This window comes from Anastrepha obliqua, chromosome 3 (genome assembly GCF_027943255.1).
Source record: "Anastrepha obliqua isolate idAnaObli1 chromosome 3, idAnaObli1_1.0, whole genome shotgun sequence".
NCBI classification, from domain to species: domain Eukaryota; kingdom Metazoa; phylum Arthropoda; class Insecta; order Diptera; family Tephritidae; genus Anastrepha; species Anastrepha obliqua.
Genome location: NC_072894.1, coordinates 58,056,501 through 58,070,637, shown reverse-complemented (window position 1 = coordinate 58,070,637; position 14,137 = coordinate 58,056,501). Strand labels below are relative to the sequence as shown.

The window sequence follows — 14,137 nt, the reverse complement described above, 5'->3', positions numbered from 1 at the left end:
GTAAAAACCTGGAAAATGAATATATTTTAACCGGATACCCCAGTTTCTCTTCATAATTGGTCAGGGAATAACAACCAATTATGAAATAATTAATTTTTTTGTATTAACTATTTTTTATAGAACCCCAAAAAGCCCCCATAAAACGAAAATCTAAGAAAAAATCGAAAAACAATATTTTATATTACTTTTATGAAAATAGTTAATACAAAAAAAATTAATTATTTCATAATTGGTTGTTATTCCCTGACCAATTATGAAGAGAAACTGAGTTATCCGGTTAAAATATATTCATTTTCCAGGTTTTTACATGAAATCTACGAAAACTTATTTTTTTCCCATGCAAAATACATGGGATATTTCAAAGCCCCGGCGGCACCATTAAATATGGTCTGATTAAAAAAAAAAAAAATACGGGTCTTTTTATTTTTCATTCTTTACTATTTTGAGGGGCGGCAGCATACAAATTTTTTTTGGACCACCCTAATACATACATATGCTCCTTCGGAAACGATGCAATAAATACTTTTTAGAACGAACCAAGTCGACAATGCATTCAAAATTCCACATAATAGGTGGCGCAAAATTAATCATCCAATTTAGTTTTTGAATCATTTTTTTAGTGAATAAAAAATAGCTTTGAGCCATGGCAGTTTGTATTTCGACCTTTAGGCGCTCCATTGCTGTCAAATATAGTGAGTGTAAGTGTCAAATATAACTGTCGTATGACGTCATTTGCAAAAATTATAAGTTTTCTGATAGAGTGATTAATTTTGCGCCAAACGTACAAACAGCTTGAGAAAGCAAAAAATGGCTAATAACCGGTTTTGTTACAACGAAAAAACTAACAGAAGATGTTAATAATTTAAATGAAGCCCGATAGATGGGCTGGACATATCTACTGATAATAGTATTTTTGGTCCAGTCTGTAATAAACGTGCACGCCTGTTATCAAGTAGCGGGGAGAAGTAGCTAAATTGATTTTTTTCCTGATTTTTTATATGCTTTGTACTTATGGATTGAACTTTCACTGTGCACAAATTTTAATTTTTTTTGTAAAAGAAATGAATTGTTTTTGTTTTATGAATACTTACGTAATATGATTTCATTATTAGTTCTTTTGCGGGATTTTTTGGGAAGATATTTAAAGCTTTTTCATCTTACACGATTTTTGAAAGTTGTGGAACATATCTCGAAATGTATCCTATGTCGCATGTATTTTTTAAACTATTTTTTGCGCGCTTTTGTAAGGAACTGTAAATCCCTCTTTTTAAAGCCATTCTGCAAAGTTTTATAAAGGTATACTCTCAGTTGCGTGCTTGAGTACAAACGGTTGAATGTGTCTATAAATAAATCCTAACAGTTATGACAATATTTCCGAGTGGGCCCCTCAACACTTGCACATACACCTTATGGCCGAATGTAGTTAAAATGCAAATAGTTGCATATTGTTAGGAGCAAGTTCGAAGCATAAAGCTTATGTTTTGTATTTGAAAACAATTTGCTTGAATTTTGTAGTGAAAAAAGGTTAAACTTCTTGTTTACAACAGAACAAAATGATTTTTTTTCGAATGCGAAAATTCACATACAGCACACACATACACATACTAATTTATATACATAAATATTTGTTTATGCGAATGCCACAAACTTTAGGTCGGCTTTGGGGGTGAGAGTCACACACAAATACGCGTTTCGGTTGCGGTAATATCTACAGTGGCTTGCAATGAGTTCAACTCACAGAATTTGTTTTAGTATTAGTACTAAATTGAATAGTAAATGTCAACCTATAGGTAACCTTTACTCTGCTTAAAGGACTTCTGTATCACAATACTCAAGATCTGCACAGCCAATATTAGTTCTAGTTGCCAGATAATCATTACCTGAGTGGTGCAATAAATTATTATTTTTCAACATAGTTTTAGTGCAAAACATACTCCTCATTCAACATTCCTTTATACTTTTGATTATACACTGCCTCAAAGTAATGATTCTGGAATTAGATGAATTTATGTTTTATCCATGGTTACGCGGCTTCAGTTTTAATGCACTTATAGATCTTCTTAATGCAAATGAACATCACCCAACAACACTCTTTTTAAGGTGTCAAATGGTTGTGTTTGTAGTCATTTAAGTGAGCAGGTGGGCTACTTATATTGCAGATATCTTTTTCATAGTCAAAAATTCTTGTAAAACTGAAATTATTAATCTGTGTGACAGCCTATAGTGTCTTCATGTTCGTTTACCATCACTCGCAGATCGTCTACATAGTATGTCCAATATGTCCATGAATTTTACCGACCAGAACGTTTAGAGTCACTTGTGTTGGAACCATAGCACCAAAATTGAGTAAAATAGTGATAGAGGATTCGAACTGAAGGTGAAGAGTACAAGTAATTTTTTTCCATTTTGCTTGTATTTCGTGATTGAGTTTTAGTACAGAAAATAGTGTTTATTGAGCACACAAAATTCATTTATTTCTATTTGCAGGAATCTGTTTAAAATGGTTGTCATAAAAAGTGTTTGACAGATCAGTCAGGGAATTAGGTGCATTTTCTTTAATAAAGGGTTTTTCAGTAAGAGCGCTTCAACTTTTGAACTTTTTTGAATAAAACACAAACGGTTTGACTTTTTTAACTAATTTTTTTTTTATTATCGAGTCTGAACATATACATTTCAGTATGAAATTCGATCTCTTTTGCATGACCACCGCGTGCACGTTTTACGAAATCCAATCGTTGAACCCAATTTTGGACCACTCTTTTGCATAAATCGGCCGAAATTCCAGCAATTTCGCGTTCAATATTGGCTCTGAGCTCACAAATCGTCGCCGGCTTGTTACTGTAGACCAATGACTTCACATAACCCCAAAGAAAATAGTCTAGAGGTGTCAAATCACACGAGCGCGGCGGCCATTCGACCGGTCCATTTCTGGAAATAATGCGCTCATCAAACTTACTCTTCAACAAATCAATTGTAGCGTGTGCTGTGTGGCTTGTGGCCCCGTCCTGTTGAAACCACATGTCGTCTAAGTCCATACCATTCAATTGCGGCCAAAAATAATCGTTTATCATGTCGCGGTATCGATTTCCATTCACAGTAACGTGGCGATCGTTTTCGTCAACGAAAAAATATGGGCCAGTTATCCCGCCGGCATGTAAACCGCACCAAACAGTGATTTTTTCGGGATGCAATGGTGCCTCATGAATCACGTGTGGATTGCTTTCTGCCCAGTAGCGCATATTTTGCTTGTTGACAAAGCCATTGAGCCAAAAGTGAGCTTCATCACTGAAGATGATTTTTTGGAAAATTTATAAATTTTCATAAAAAATTTGCACGATTATTTTCATAAAAAATTTGCACGATTTGCAATCGTTGCTCAAGTGTGTAGCGTTCCATGATGAAATGCATACTAATGAAGTTTACAAATGACAAGCGAAAAATAAAAAATATTGCGTCGTTCGCCCTCTCTATCGGAAAAAAGTTGAAGCGCACCTATTGAAAAACCCTTTAGATATTTTCTGCCACGAAAAATGTAGTTATAAGTTGACAGTATCATCGGTTTTAATTTTCCAGGGCGTGTTAACCTACTCTCATATATAAAAAGTCATTCATAAGAGAACTGAGTCTGTATGAGGTACTGTGATGAGCAGAGGGCATAAAGGACCATGATGTCGAAGTGCAAACCTCAAAGTAATCTAATTTAATCTAATATAATCTAATCTAATCTAATCTAATCTAATCTAATCTAATCTAATCTAATCTAATCTAATCTAATCTAATCTAATCTAATCTAATCTAATCTAATCTAATCTAATCTAATCTAATCTAAACTAATCTAATCTAATCTAATCTAATCTAATCTAATCTAATTTAATCTAATCTAATCTAATCTAATCTAATCTAATCTAATCTAATCTAATCTAATCTAATCTAATCTAATCTAATCTAATCTAATCTAATCTAATCTAATCTAATCTAATCTAATCTAATCTAATCTAATCTAATCTAATCTAATCTAATCTAATCTAATCTAATCTAATCTAATCTAATCTAATCTAATCTAATCTAATCGAATCGAATCGAATCGAATCTAATCTAATCGAATCTAATCTAATCTAATCTAATCTAATCTAGTCTAATCTAATCTAATCTAATCTAATCTAATCTAATCTAATCTAATCTAATCTAATCTAATCTAATCTAATCTAATCTAATCTAATCTAATGCAAAAGACAAGGCTTTTCTTGCAGTTGAAGAGAAGAAAGTCCCATCGCAAGATCTGATCTCGTTGTCTCATGGAAAATTGCATCCTGGGACGTTTATGTTGTTGTTGCTGTTGTTGTTGTAGCAATGTAGCAGCAACATGTACAGGGAATACTGCTGGAGTGACAGTCCTTGGACGGATATAAGTCCTGGTCGTTCCGATAAGTAGAACCTGTCTTTGAAATGCTGTTGCCACTGTGTGTGGAAAGTTGCACTGTTCTGTTCAAACTACATATCATCCAAGTCTATGTCATCTAGTTTAGGCCATAAAAAGTTTGTTAACATGTCATGGTAACGTTTACCGTTCACTAATGATGCGCTGCCGATATCATTTTCGAAGTAGTACAGCTCGATGACTACGGTAGCCCAAGCACCACACCGAAGGGTGACTCCTTGTGGGTGCACTTGGATTTTTACTGCCCAATTGCTACAGGTTCACTTATTAATGACTGATTATTGACTCAGATCGTCGGTTACGTTGATCGAAAAAATCACGCATTGTGAGAAAGACTTGCACTTAGGGCAAAGACAAAGAAATATTGCTAGTGGTACTTAAAGCAATTAGCTGGGCAATACTAGGTTACGGTACGCCCGTCTGGTTGCCTCGTACTAGTGATTCGCAGTGACCAGACCTTCCAAAATATTACTATCAGAAAAGTCACGGGGTGCCTTCTGATGCCTCTGAAACACTTTCACTATAGCGGCCGCCTCGATTGTCAGGTAGAATTTTCGATATTCGGATGTGCATTACTTTTCTGACTAAGTCGCATATGAGATATCCTAGAATTTGTATCACACCCTCTATTTACGTTAGCTATCCCGGGTTTCAAGTCCCTTTATCAATTCCTAAGATTTCCATTACTTAAATAGGTAAATAAAGCTCCTAAAGCATTACTCTACACTCTGAGTATTCACCGTTTTATTAAAAACCACCTTCGTTTTCCATTTTCTTCAAATCAGTGTCACTTGTGCAGAAGCCCCTTTTTCTTAATTCATGCCGACTACGAAAAGCAGATTTTCGTAGTTTTGATACGCAACCAAAATTTCGATAATTGACGATACCAATACTTAAACAATAAACTCGAAAACCAATCGAGTCAAATTGCATCACAACAAATCGAATTGGGTTTAATAAAAACCGGCAGTGAATTCGTGCTGCCAGAGCGTGCAGATGAAGCAACAATTTGGCTGTGAGCTAACAAAACAATAGCAAATAAATAAAAATAATAAATAAACGAATGAATAGAGAAATGGGAGGCACATAGCTTGTGTCAACGCCAACACCAACACCAACGGCAGCAAAAGCCAAAGCGAATGAACAAAAACAAATTATCGCCAACATCTTAGTGTCCATTCAACGAGAAATTGCTGTCAGCCGGTCACGTCGACACGGCAAATTCTATTGATTGCCCGACTGACAAGCTGAGCGAGCAGTTAGCAAGCAAGTAGAAAGTTTATTGGCTAGCAGGTCACACTCAACAGCATAAATTTCATTATCAGCCAACTACGAGCTAACGAAGTTGCATCAATGAACGCTCAAAGAAAGTATATGCACACATACAAACATACAAGTTCGTACATGCGTAACATGTAGGAGGTAAGGGAAAATGAGGAAGCGCATGACGAGCGAGAGGCTGTTGGCTTTACCAGTAGGAGAAATAATTCAACAAGTAGCGACGCCAGCAGCAATCAGCAAAGCAGCAACGCAATAACTCAACGCTACCTACATACATATTTACACTTACATAGGTACCACGTACATACACATGTAGGTGCGTCGTAAACTCGTAGCAGCAATCTAAGAACAGCGATAAGAGCCAACAACAAGCCGACTTAATACTCGTCCGATGGTCATCGTCGCTGTCGCTTCATTTGCCAACTTGCAACATACTTATATTTATTTACCACAAGCAGTGTAGCACGTCTGCTAGCCAAACGATTGCCAATAGTAGCAAAACCACCAATCTAATTGCACGGAAAATTGATTAATTATCGAAAATATATTAACAAGCTTGAGGAAAAGATCGAAGCTATAAATTTAAACTTATAAAATGGTGATCGATATTAAAATGTGCCGTTTCGAGAATGTGCCTTGGGGGTTTCGTTTAGTGGGCGGTGCAGATTTCGAATTTCCGCTGACGGTCGTTAAGGTTAGTAAACGCAAACGCACGTGTACATGCCAGATTTATACGTGGAAAATGTAATTTATGATGTGCATTTTGTTGCCGAGGCGCTTTAGCCTTAGCGCGTTCATTTCGTATAAGGCGATTTTCCGCAAAAAGCCTGCCTTAAAACGTGTAGTGCAGAAACAAAAAATGTGTAAAATGAAAAATTTTTGTGGTCAAATTAAATTACGTAACTTCGAATTAGTTCGTCGATGCGTTAAAGCATAAAAGTGTTCTACAAAAATAAATATGTATGTATTGTATGTGCATGTACGAGTAAACATTTGCTTTGTGTTTGTGTTGATGGTGGAAAATCAAAGTACCGACTTTTCGCAATTTTCGCAATTACAGCTTTAACAGCTTTAACAACTTTAATGTGAATTTTGCCATAAAAGTAAAAGTTTAAGGGTAAGCCATTTGCTAGCTGCCGGCTGCTATTTGCCGCTTGCACGGCGACAAATGAAATAATAATTAAAATGGCTTTTCGTTAACATTAACAGGCCATAAATTTTTTTATTATTATTGACAATCAACACGCAAGAGTGCGGCGAGCACACACATCCAAGCTCGAATGCGCCCATTATAGCCTGTGTACATTAGGATGGACCAAAAAAAAATTGTTTTCTCACTTAATTTGTTCAATGGCCAAAAAATTAATTGAAATGAGTAAATTGAGGAAAATAAATTATTATTTTTTTTTTTGATAAAGCACAGGATATTATTTTTTGCATACTTATGAAAGAATGTTCAAAGAGGAGATTAAGGCTCTTGCCTCATTTGAAAGAAAAATTTGATTTTTTTGTTTTGCTTGTTTATGTAGATTAAATATTGAAAAATTGCGTCCCCAAACAAAATACCGAAAACAACAATAAATAATCTTTTTTTCGGTTTACACGATTTTAAAGAAACACCTAAAGATCATTTCAAATGAAGTGCGGGCCTTAAAACCTATCATTAAAAAAATTAAAAATAATATCAAATTAAATTATGTTAAAATTTTGTACTAATATAAATTTCAGGAAAATTATGTTTTTCCATGGTACTATTCAATCGTAATTTTCATAGTGTTTGCGGTAAATATTAAATAAAAAAAGAATTTAAAAATATGGGAGTCTAATTGTTTTGATCATAGAATAAATCCAGGGCGTAGCATCAAGAAAAATTTAATTCTTTCTCTTTCGGGTCATAATAATATGCATAAATACATATTCGTAGCGGCCGCCGTAGCCGAATGGGTAGGTGCGCGACTACCATTCGGAATTCACAGAGAGAACGTAGGTTCGAGTCTCGGTGAAACAACAAAATTAAGAAAAACATTTTTCTAATAGCGGTCGCCCCTCGGCAGGCAATGGCAAACCTCAGAGTGTATTTCTGCCATGAAAAAGCTCCTCATAAAAATATCTGCCGTTTGGAGTCGGCTAGGTCCCTCCATTTGTATACACTTACCTCTTATCATTATTATCGGGCAATAAAGCACTGCGATCTCTAATGTAATCCATTGTGCTTGCCGGCGAACCTTTAATTGGAGGTTTCTAATGAATTTGAGCACCTTCTATGTCGCCCACGCATTTAGACTCGCACCACCAAACATAGGTGGGAAGCTTCACATTAGGAGAGTACTGGTCCATTGTCCAACTGTCAAAAAGATAGACGCTTATTTCAACTAATCTCGATTTCTAAAATGACAACGAAGCCTAGAATATCCCATTTAGTAGAGCCTTTTTTTCGCTAGCCTCTGTCCTGAATCCAATATCTAATGTCGTATGATTTCCGTGCCTTTTCCGTCGTTCACAATTTCCCTTGCATTGGCTTTGGTAAGCACACAAAAGTGTGCTTGATACATACGTGCGTATATACGCGTGTATATACTCGTACGTGGATAAACTGTGCGTTGAGAAACTGTGCAAAGGATTCGCCCTACATTTTGCGTTGATTTGTATGTATTTAATTAGAAAGTCGGTCAACTATATACCTGCCTTTCTTTCCTTCAATCTGTCATGCAATCCATCATTACATCGCCATTACTGTCAGCTAACTGGCAAATTGATGTCCACACTTCTTGCTTTTTTACATTACTCACTCATTCGTTTTGCCATTCTTCGGTTTGTTTGTATTTTTAATTACCTCCTACCTATTGTTTATCGTTGCACATAGCCAAGTGTTTTGGGGGAAAAAACAATGCATTGGAAAAGAAATTGAAGACATAAAGCATTTGAAGCCAGGGGATCGAAAAACCGATTTTTCAAGCATTTTTCAAGCGAAGACATTTGGATTATTAAAGAGATAACTTTATTATTTAAGAGTTCATTTTATTATTTAAGTTTATTTTAATATTTTGTTAATTTGGAATAGTTCATTTAAGGCTGCGACGGGCGCCGTCCGGCATTATCGATCTTTCCAAATTAGGAAGGAGCTGCCTTTACGGTAAATGTCGAGCGCTATTAAACCATGCTGACTGATTTTTTGATCAGATTTTTAATCACAAATTAACATCGACGGCATTTGGCTCCAACAAGATGGCGCAACTTTTCATATAGTGCGCTTAACAATCGATTCATTGGACTTATCGAAGGAACACCGCAACTCGTATACGCGGAGGACATATATAATTGGCGCATATACCCCTTTTGGGTTTTTGGCCGAGCTCCTATCCTCCTATTTGTGACGTGCGTCTTGGTGTTGTTCCACAAATGGAGAGAAATACAGTTTCAAGCCGACTCCGAACGGTAGATATTTTTTATGAGGAGCTTTTTCATGGCAGAAATACACTCGGAGATTTGCCATTGCCTGCCAAGGGGCGACCACTATTAGAAACAACCTTTTCTTAACTTTGGTATTTCACCGAGATTCGAACCTACGTTCGTTCTGTGAATTCCGAATGGTAGTCACGCACCAACCCATTCGGCTACGGCGGCCGACGGACAAAGTTATTATTATTATATTATATATACATATATATTAAGACATACAGTCACTTACAGTGAGTTTAATAACTTTAGCACAGGGAAATATTGACAAGCCGCGACTATTTATTTTTTTCTCATTTAACTATAATAATTTGCTTATGAAAATATAAACCATTCTGTTAGACAATTTTCATCAAAGCTTAGAACTTTTAAATAAGAATTTTTAGCTAAATTTCAAGTATGCATTTTAATACAATTGTGCATTTTCTTTATATAACGAAGGCCCAAATAAATTGTCACAACTCGTCAATAAGTCCTCATGCAGTTCTTATTAAACGCACTGCGTGTGCTGTATGTAGGTTTGATTCATGACTAGCATTCATTAGTGCCTGGTGTCGAAACACCGAGCTTGAAATATCAAATGATAGTTGTTTTCTTTTAGACCGACCACGGCAGGCAATGGAGAATCACAGAGTATGCTTCTGCCATGAAGAAATGTCTCATAAAAAACAATTTGCCTTTCGGAGTCGTTCGGAAAGCTGCAAAATAGGAGGAGAAGCTCTGCCAAGCACCTAATGGCAGTATTAGCGCTAATTATTATTATTTTTTTAATTGGTCACAATATAATTTCAATTTTATAAGCTTTTCTGATATGTATTAATAACTAAAAGTTTAACAAAGTAATTTTGGCGCCCTGTGGCAGCCATTTTGTTTTGGTGACATTTGTCAAATCTTTTGTTTATTATTCAGTTGTTTATGCCAAATCATCATGGCAAGTTACACGATTCAACAGCACGTTTAAATGATAAAACTTTATATCAAAATGAGTGTTCATTAACGCAAACGTTGCGCGCATTCCGCTCATTTTTCGGTAGACGTGGTGGCCCTTCCAATTTCTTATGACCCATATTGAACCATATGAACCTAGACGACATGTGGTTCAAGTAGGACGGCGCTACGTGCCACACAGCAAACGCCATTTTATTCTATTTCAACATTTACCCGCCCTTATTGAAAAACCCTATACATTGAAATAAGTTTTTTTCGACATTTTCGCTAAAATATGTTTTTTTATTATATTATAAGATTTTAACACAAATTTATTCCGATTATTACCACCTCTATAAATCTATAAAATAAACCATGCCTGCATAAGTTTTATTTGATCAAATCCTCCTAATTTAATTCAATTTATGTATGGGGAAACGTATTTTTTTAGTCCCGACTCTGTGCATCCAAAATGATTAATTCCTCTGAAAACTAATTTGTGTATAAATTTGCTACTTCATCGCTTGTTGTTTTGCATCCAATTTTTGAATTACATTTGTTTCGTTGCGTATTTACGTTTTCTGCTTCTTATTGTCGCACTGCGCACACATACATAACTACAATGTATTCTTAGCCCCATTCTCTCCCGCTTTCTCCCTCTCCTATTCTCTCTCTCTCCTCTTTTCTCTCATTCTCATACAATCATGGGCACCAATCATTGTCGGCAGCGAAGTCGATATTAACACATCCGCTTGCCCGCCCAGCTTAAATACTGGACGGACAATTGTCAATCGAGAAACACTCAATACTTCAATGTCTAGACAGACAGGTAAATAAACCAAACGGACATTTAAATACCAAAAGGGAAGAAGAAACGTTACTCAATGCCGCAGCAGTAGGCGCACGCTAAGAGCGCAAACAAATTAATCTGTCGCATTCGCTGTCACGTATCACGCAAATAGCCACGGGTGGGGGGTATCTAAACAGATCACTGCCAAAATTAACTCACTGACCCAGCAAATACAGGGTAGGCCATTTAAAGCGGGCCCATCTGGCAACCCTATAACTTTTGACAGGAACGTCAGATCGACTAATGACATAGCGCGTTGGAAGCGTCAGTCCAAGACAATTTTTACCATGGAGCAGTACACTCCAAAAGAACGCGCTGAAATAATTCAGCTTTACATCCAAAATAACTTCTCAATTGTGAAAACTCAACGTGCGTTTAAAAAAAAAAATAAAGTTAAAAGTGCGCCATCCAAAAGCACTTTACAGCGTTTATACGCAAAATTTATTAACCACGGTAGTCTCAGCAATACCAGCCACGCATCCAGACAACGTACACGACGTTCTGCTGAAAATATCGAGGCTGTACGAGCCAGTGTTGAGGAGGCTCCGCGAACATCGAGTTATCGTCGTTCTCAGGAATTAGGCATCGCCAGGACAACACTCAGGCGCATAATTCGCATCGATTTGAAAATGTTTCCGTACAAAATTCAAATGGCACAAAAATTAAACCCGGCTGATTACCCGAAACGGCTTGATTATGCCAAATGGGCCGTCGAAACCGTTCGAAATGAACCCGACTTTTGGCAAAAAATCATCATGTCAGACGAGGCTCATTTTCAGTTGAATGGAGGCGTAAACAAGCAAAATTGTCGCTTCTACGCTGCCGAAAATCCTCAATTAGTTGAAGAACAGCCTCTCTTCGATCAAAAAGTGACTGTGTGGTGCGGTGTTTGTGCGGGAATGGTCATCGGACCGTTCTTTTTCGAAAATGAAAATGGAGCCTCTGTCACCATCAATGGAGAGCGTTATCGTGCCATGATACGCGATTTTGTTATGCCAATCATCGAAGAAAATGACATGGAAGGCTACTGGTTCCAACAGGACGGGGCTACATGCCACACTTCACGCGCTACAATCGATTTTTTGAAGCCATTGTTCCCTGGAAGCTTGATTTCGAAAAATGGTGATTTTCCGTGGCCACCGAGATCACCAGATTTGACGCCACCGGACTTTTATTTGTGGGGTTATCTGAAATCCAAGGTATACATCAACAAGCCAAGGACTCTAACTCAACTTAAAAACAATATCCGACGCGAAATCGCCGCCATACCGGCCGAAATATTGGCCAAAACGATGGAAAACGCCGAAAAAAGGACACATTTGGCCATCAAGGCCAGAGGCAAACATTTGAAGGATATCATTTTCAAAAACTAGCTGGAACAAATCTCCTTGAATCAAAATAAATGATTTTTCATATCAACACAAAAAAAAATGTTTTTTTCAATGTTTTTTTTCAGAAACAAATGGGCCCGCTTTAAATGGCCTACCCTGTAGTATGTCACCTGAGTTGTTGTGGAGCTCGAGAAAAATATATTTAAATGCTTTCTTTTTTTAGTAAACAATCCTTTGTTGGTATTTGATTAGCTGATAATTTGTTTTAATTACTTTTGTTGTTCCAAATTTAGGTCAACGAGGGCAGCATTGCTGAGGAGGCTGGAATGCGTGAAGGTGACGTTATTGTGCGCATTAATGACACCGCCACTTCTCCACTCTCGCACGATGAGGCAGACAAAGTTATAAGGCATTGTGGAAATGTATTCTACATCGGTGTGCAACGGTAAATGAAAAGTTGTATACAACTTAGTTAGCCCATTATATTTTATTTCGTATGACTTTCGCATTGCAGTGAAGGCGAGGATGAATTGGTGCCGAAGATGTTTCCAGTTTTGGGTCTCGAACGTTCTCCTACCCCCCAAGATTTTCTCGATGTGAGTGGACGTAAAAGTCCTTTACCCCGTCAGTTAGAGGATTCCGCAGAATCACCAACCGAATATTTATCCGATTTGCCGGAACGCCCATCTTCGGTACTCTCAGAACAAACGGAAATTAAGTTGGTAGAAGAAGAAATTGCAGCAGTGCTTTCTGGTGAATCAGAGGTTCTTAAGGAGCACAACGTAATTGGGTTCGTTTTGTGAAACAAATGTGCATGAAGTGCTGTTGACTTTGGTTGTTAACTTATATTATATTAGCGTAAATTTCTATAGAATATTTCCCAAGCCGGGTGTATGTATGACAAGCGATGTATTGCGGACTCTCAATGCGGACGCCACGAAAACTAAAGCAGAAAAGGATAAAGAAAATAAAAAGTGGTCGACTTTTCTAGTGAAACCTGATCGTCCCGTACCGAAAAGTAAGGAACAAATCGAAGCAGAGCGTAGAGCGGCTAATGCATACAAAGTGAAGATTGTCGTGTCAAGATCACGTTCGCCATCGCCGATGGTAAGTAGATTAAATGCATTAAGCAAAAACTTAAAGAATTACAATATCGTCATATACTAGCCGCAGCCGCCAGAGGCAATACATCCAGTGGAAACAAAGCCCTCGACAGTCATAGAAAAGCAACCGTCACCGCCAAAATTTGAGGAAGTTGAAGAACCGCCACCAAAGGACAGTGAGTTGCCCAATTTGGAAGAAGTAAAAATTGTAGTAGAGCCACCAGCTGAGGAGAACGAGCAACCACAAGTAGAGGTAGAAAATCAGCTAAAAACGATGGAGGATAGCATTGTGGAAAGCAAGGAGGAAGTGCAGGAAACTAAGAGAGAACTTTCCCCACCAAACGAAACGACAGCACCGCCACCATCAGCAGTCGAACAGAGCGCTGAGGAGTCTGCCACCACTAAAACAACAAATGCATCCGCTGAACCCAACGTCCCAGAGTTACAACAACGCGAAAAAACCGAAGAAGAGCTTGCACTCGAACGGCAACTTGCCGATGTGCAACGTCAACTGGCTGCACTCTCCTCACTGCCATCCACCATTCAAGCCACACTCGATTCAGTTACAAAGCAGTTGGCGACACTGTTGCCAGCTTTCCAATTGCAGACAGTGACGACTCAAGCGCAGCGGGTAGACACTTCAGTTGCAGCCGAGACTCGATCTATAAGTTTGGAAAAGATTGAGGAAATCACTGAAGTGACAAAAACACAAGAAGGTAGGTTGAGCTCACCAAGCGCATAGTGAAGAGTT

General features: G+C 37.5%; 1 protein-coding gene across 1 annotated transcript in view; it reads left to right on the top strand.

The window, feature by feature from the left end:
• Positions 1-6,314: 6,314 nt before the first annotated feature.
• The window catches only part of LOC129242020 (titin-like), a 31,472-nt gene continuing 23,649 nt past the window's right edge, over positions 6,315-14,137 (top strand). Inside the window, exons 1-5 of the mRNA XM_054878582.1 lie at positions 6,315-6,413; positions 12,577-12,728; positions 12,798-13,073; positions 13,141-13,390; positions 13,451-14,102. Coding sequence (XP_054734557.1) covers positions 6,315-6,413; positions 12,577-12,728; positions 12,798-13,073; positions 13,141-13,390; positions 13,451-14,102 — 1,429 coding nt within the window. The remainder of the gene's footprint in view (positions 6,414-12,576; positions 12,729-12,797; positions 13,074-13,140; positions 13,391-13,450; positions 14,103-14,137) is intronic.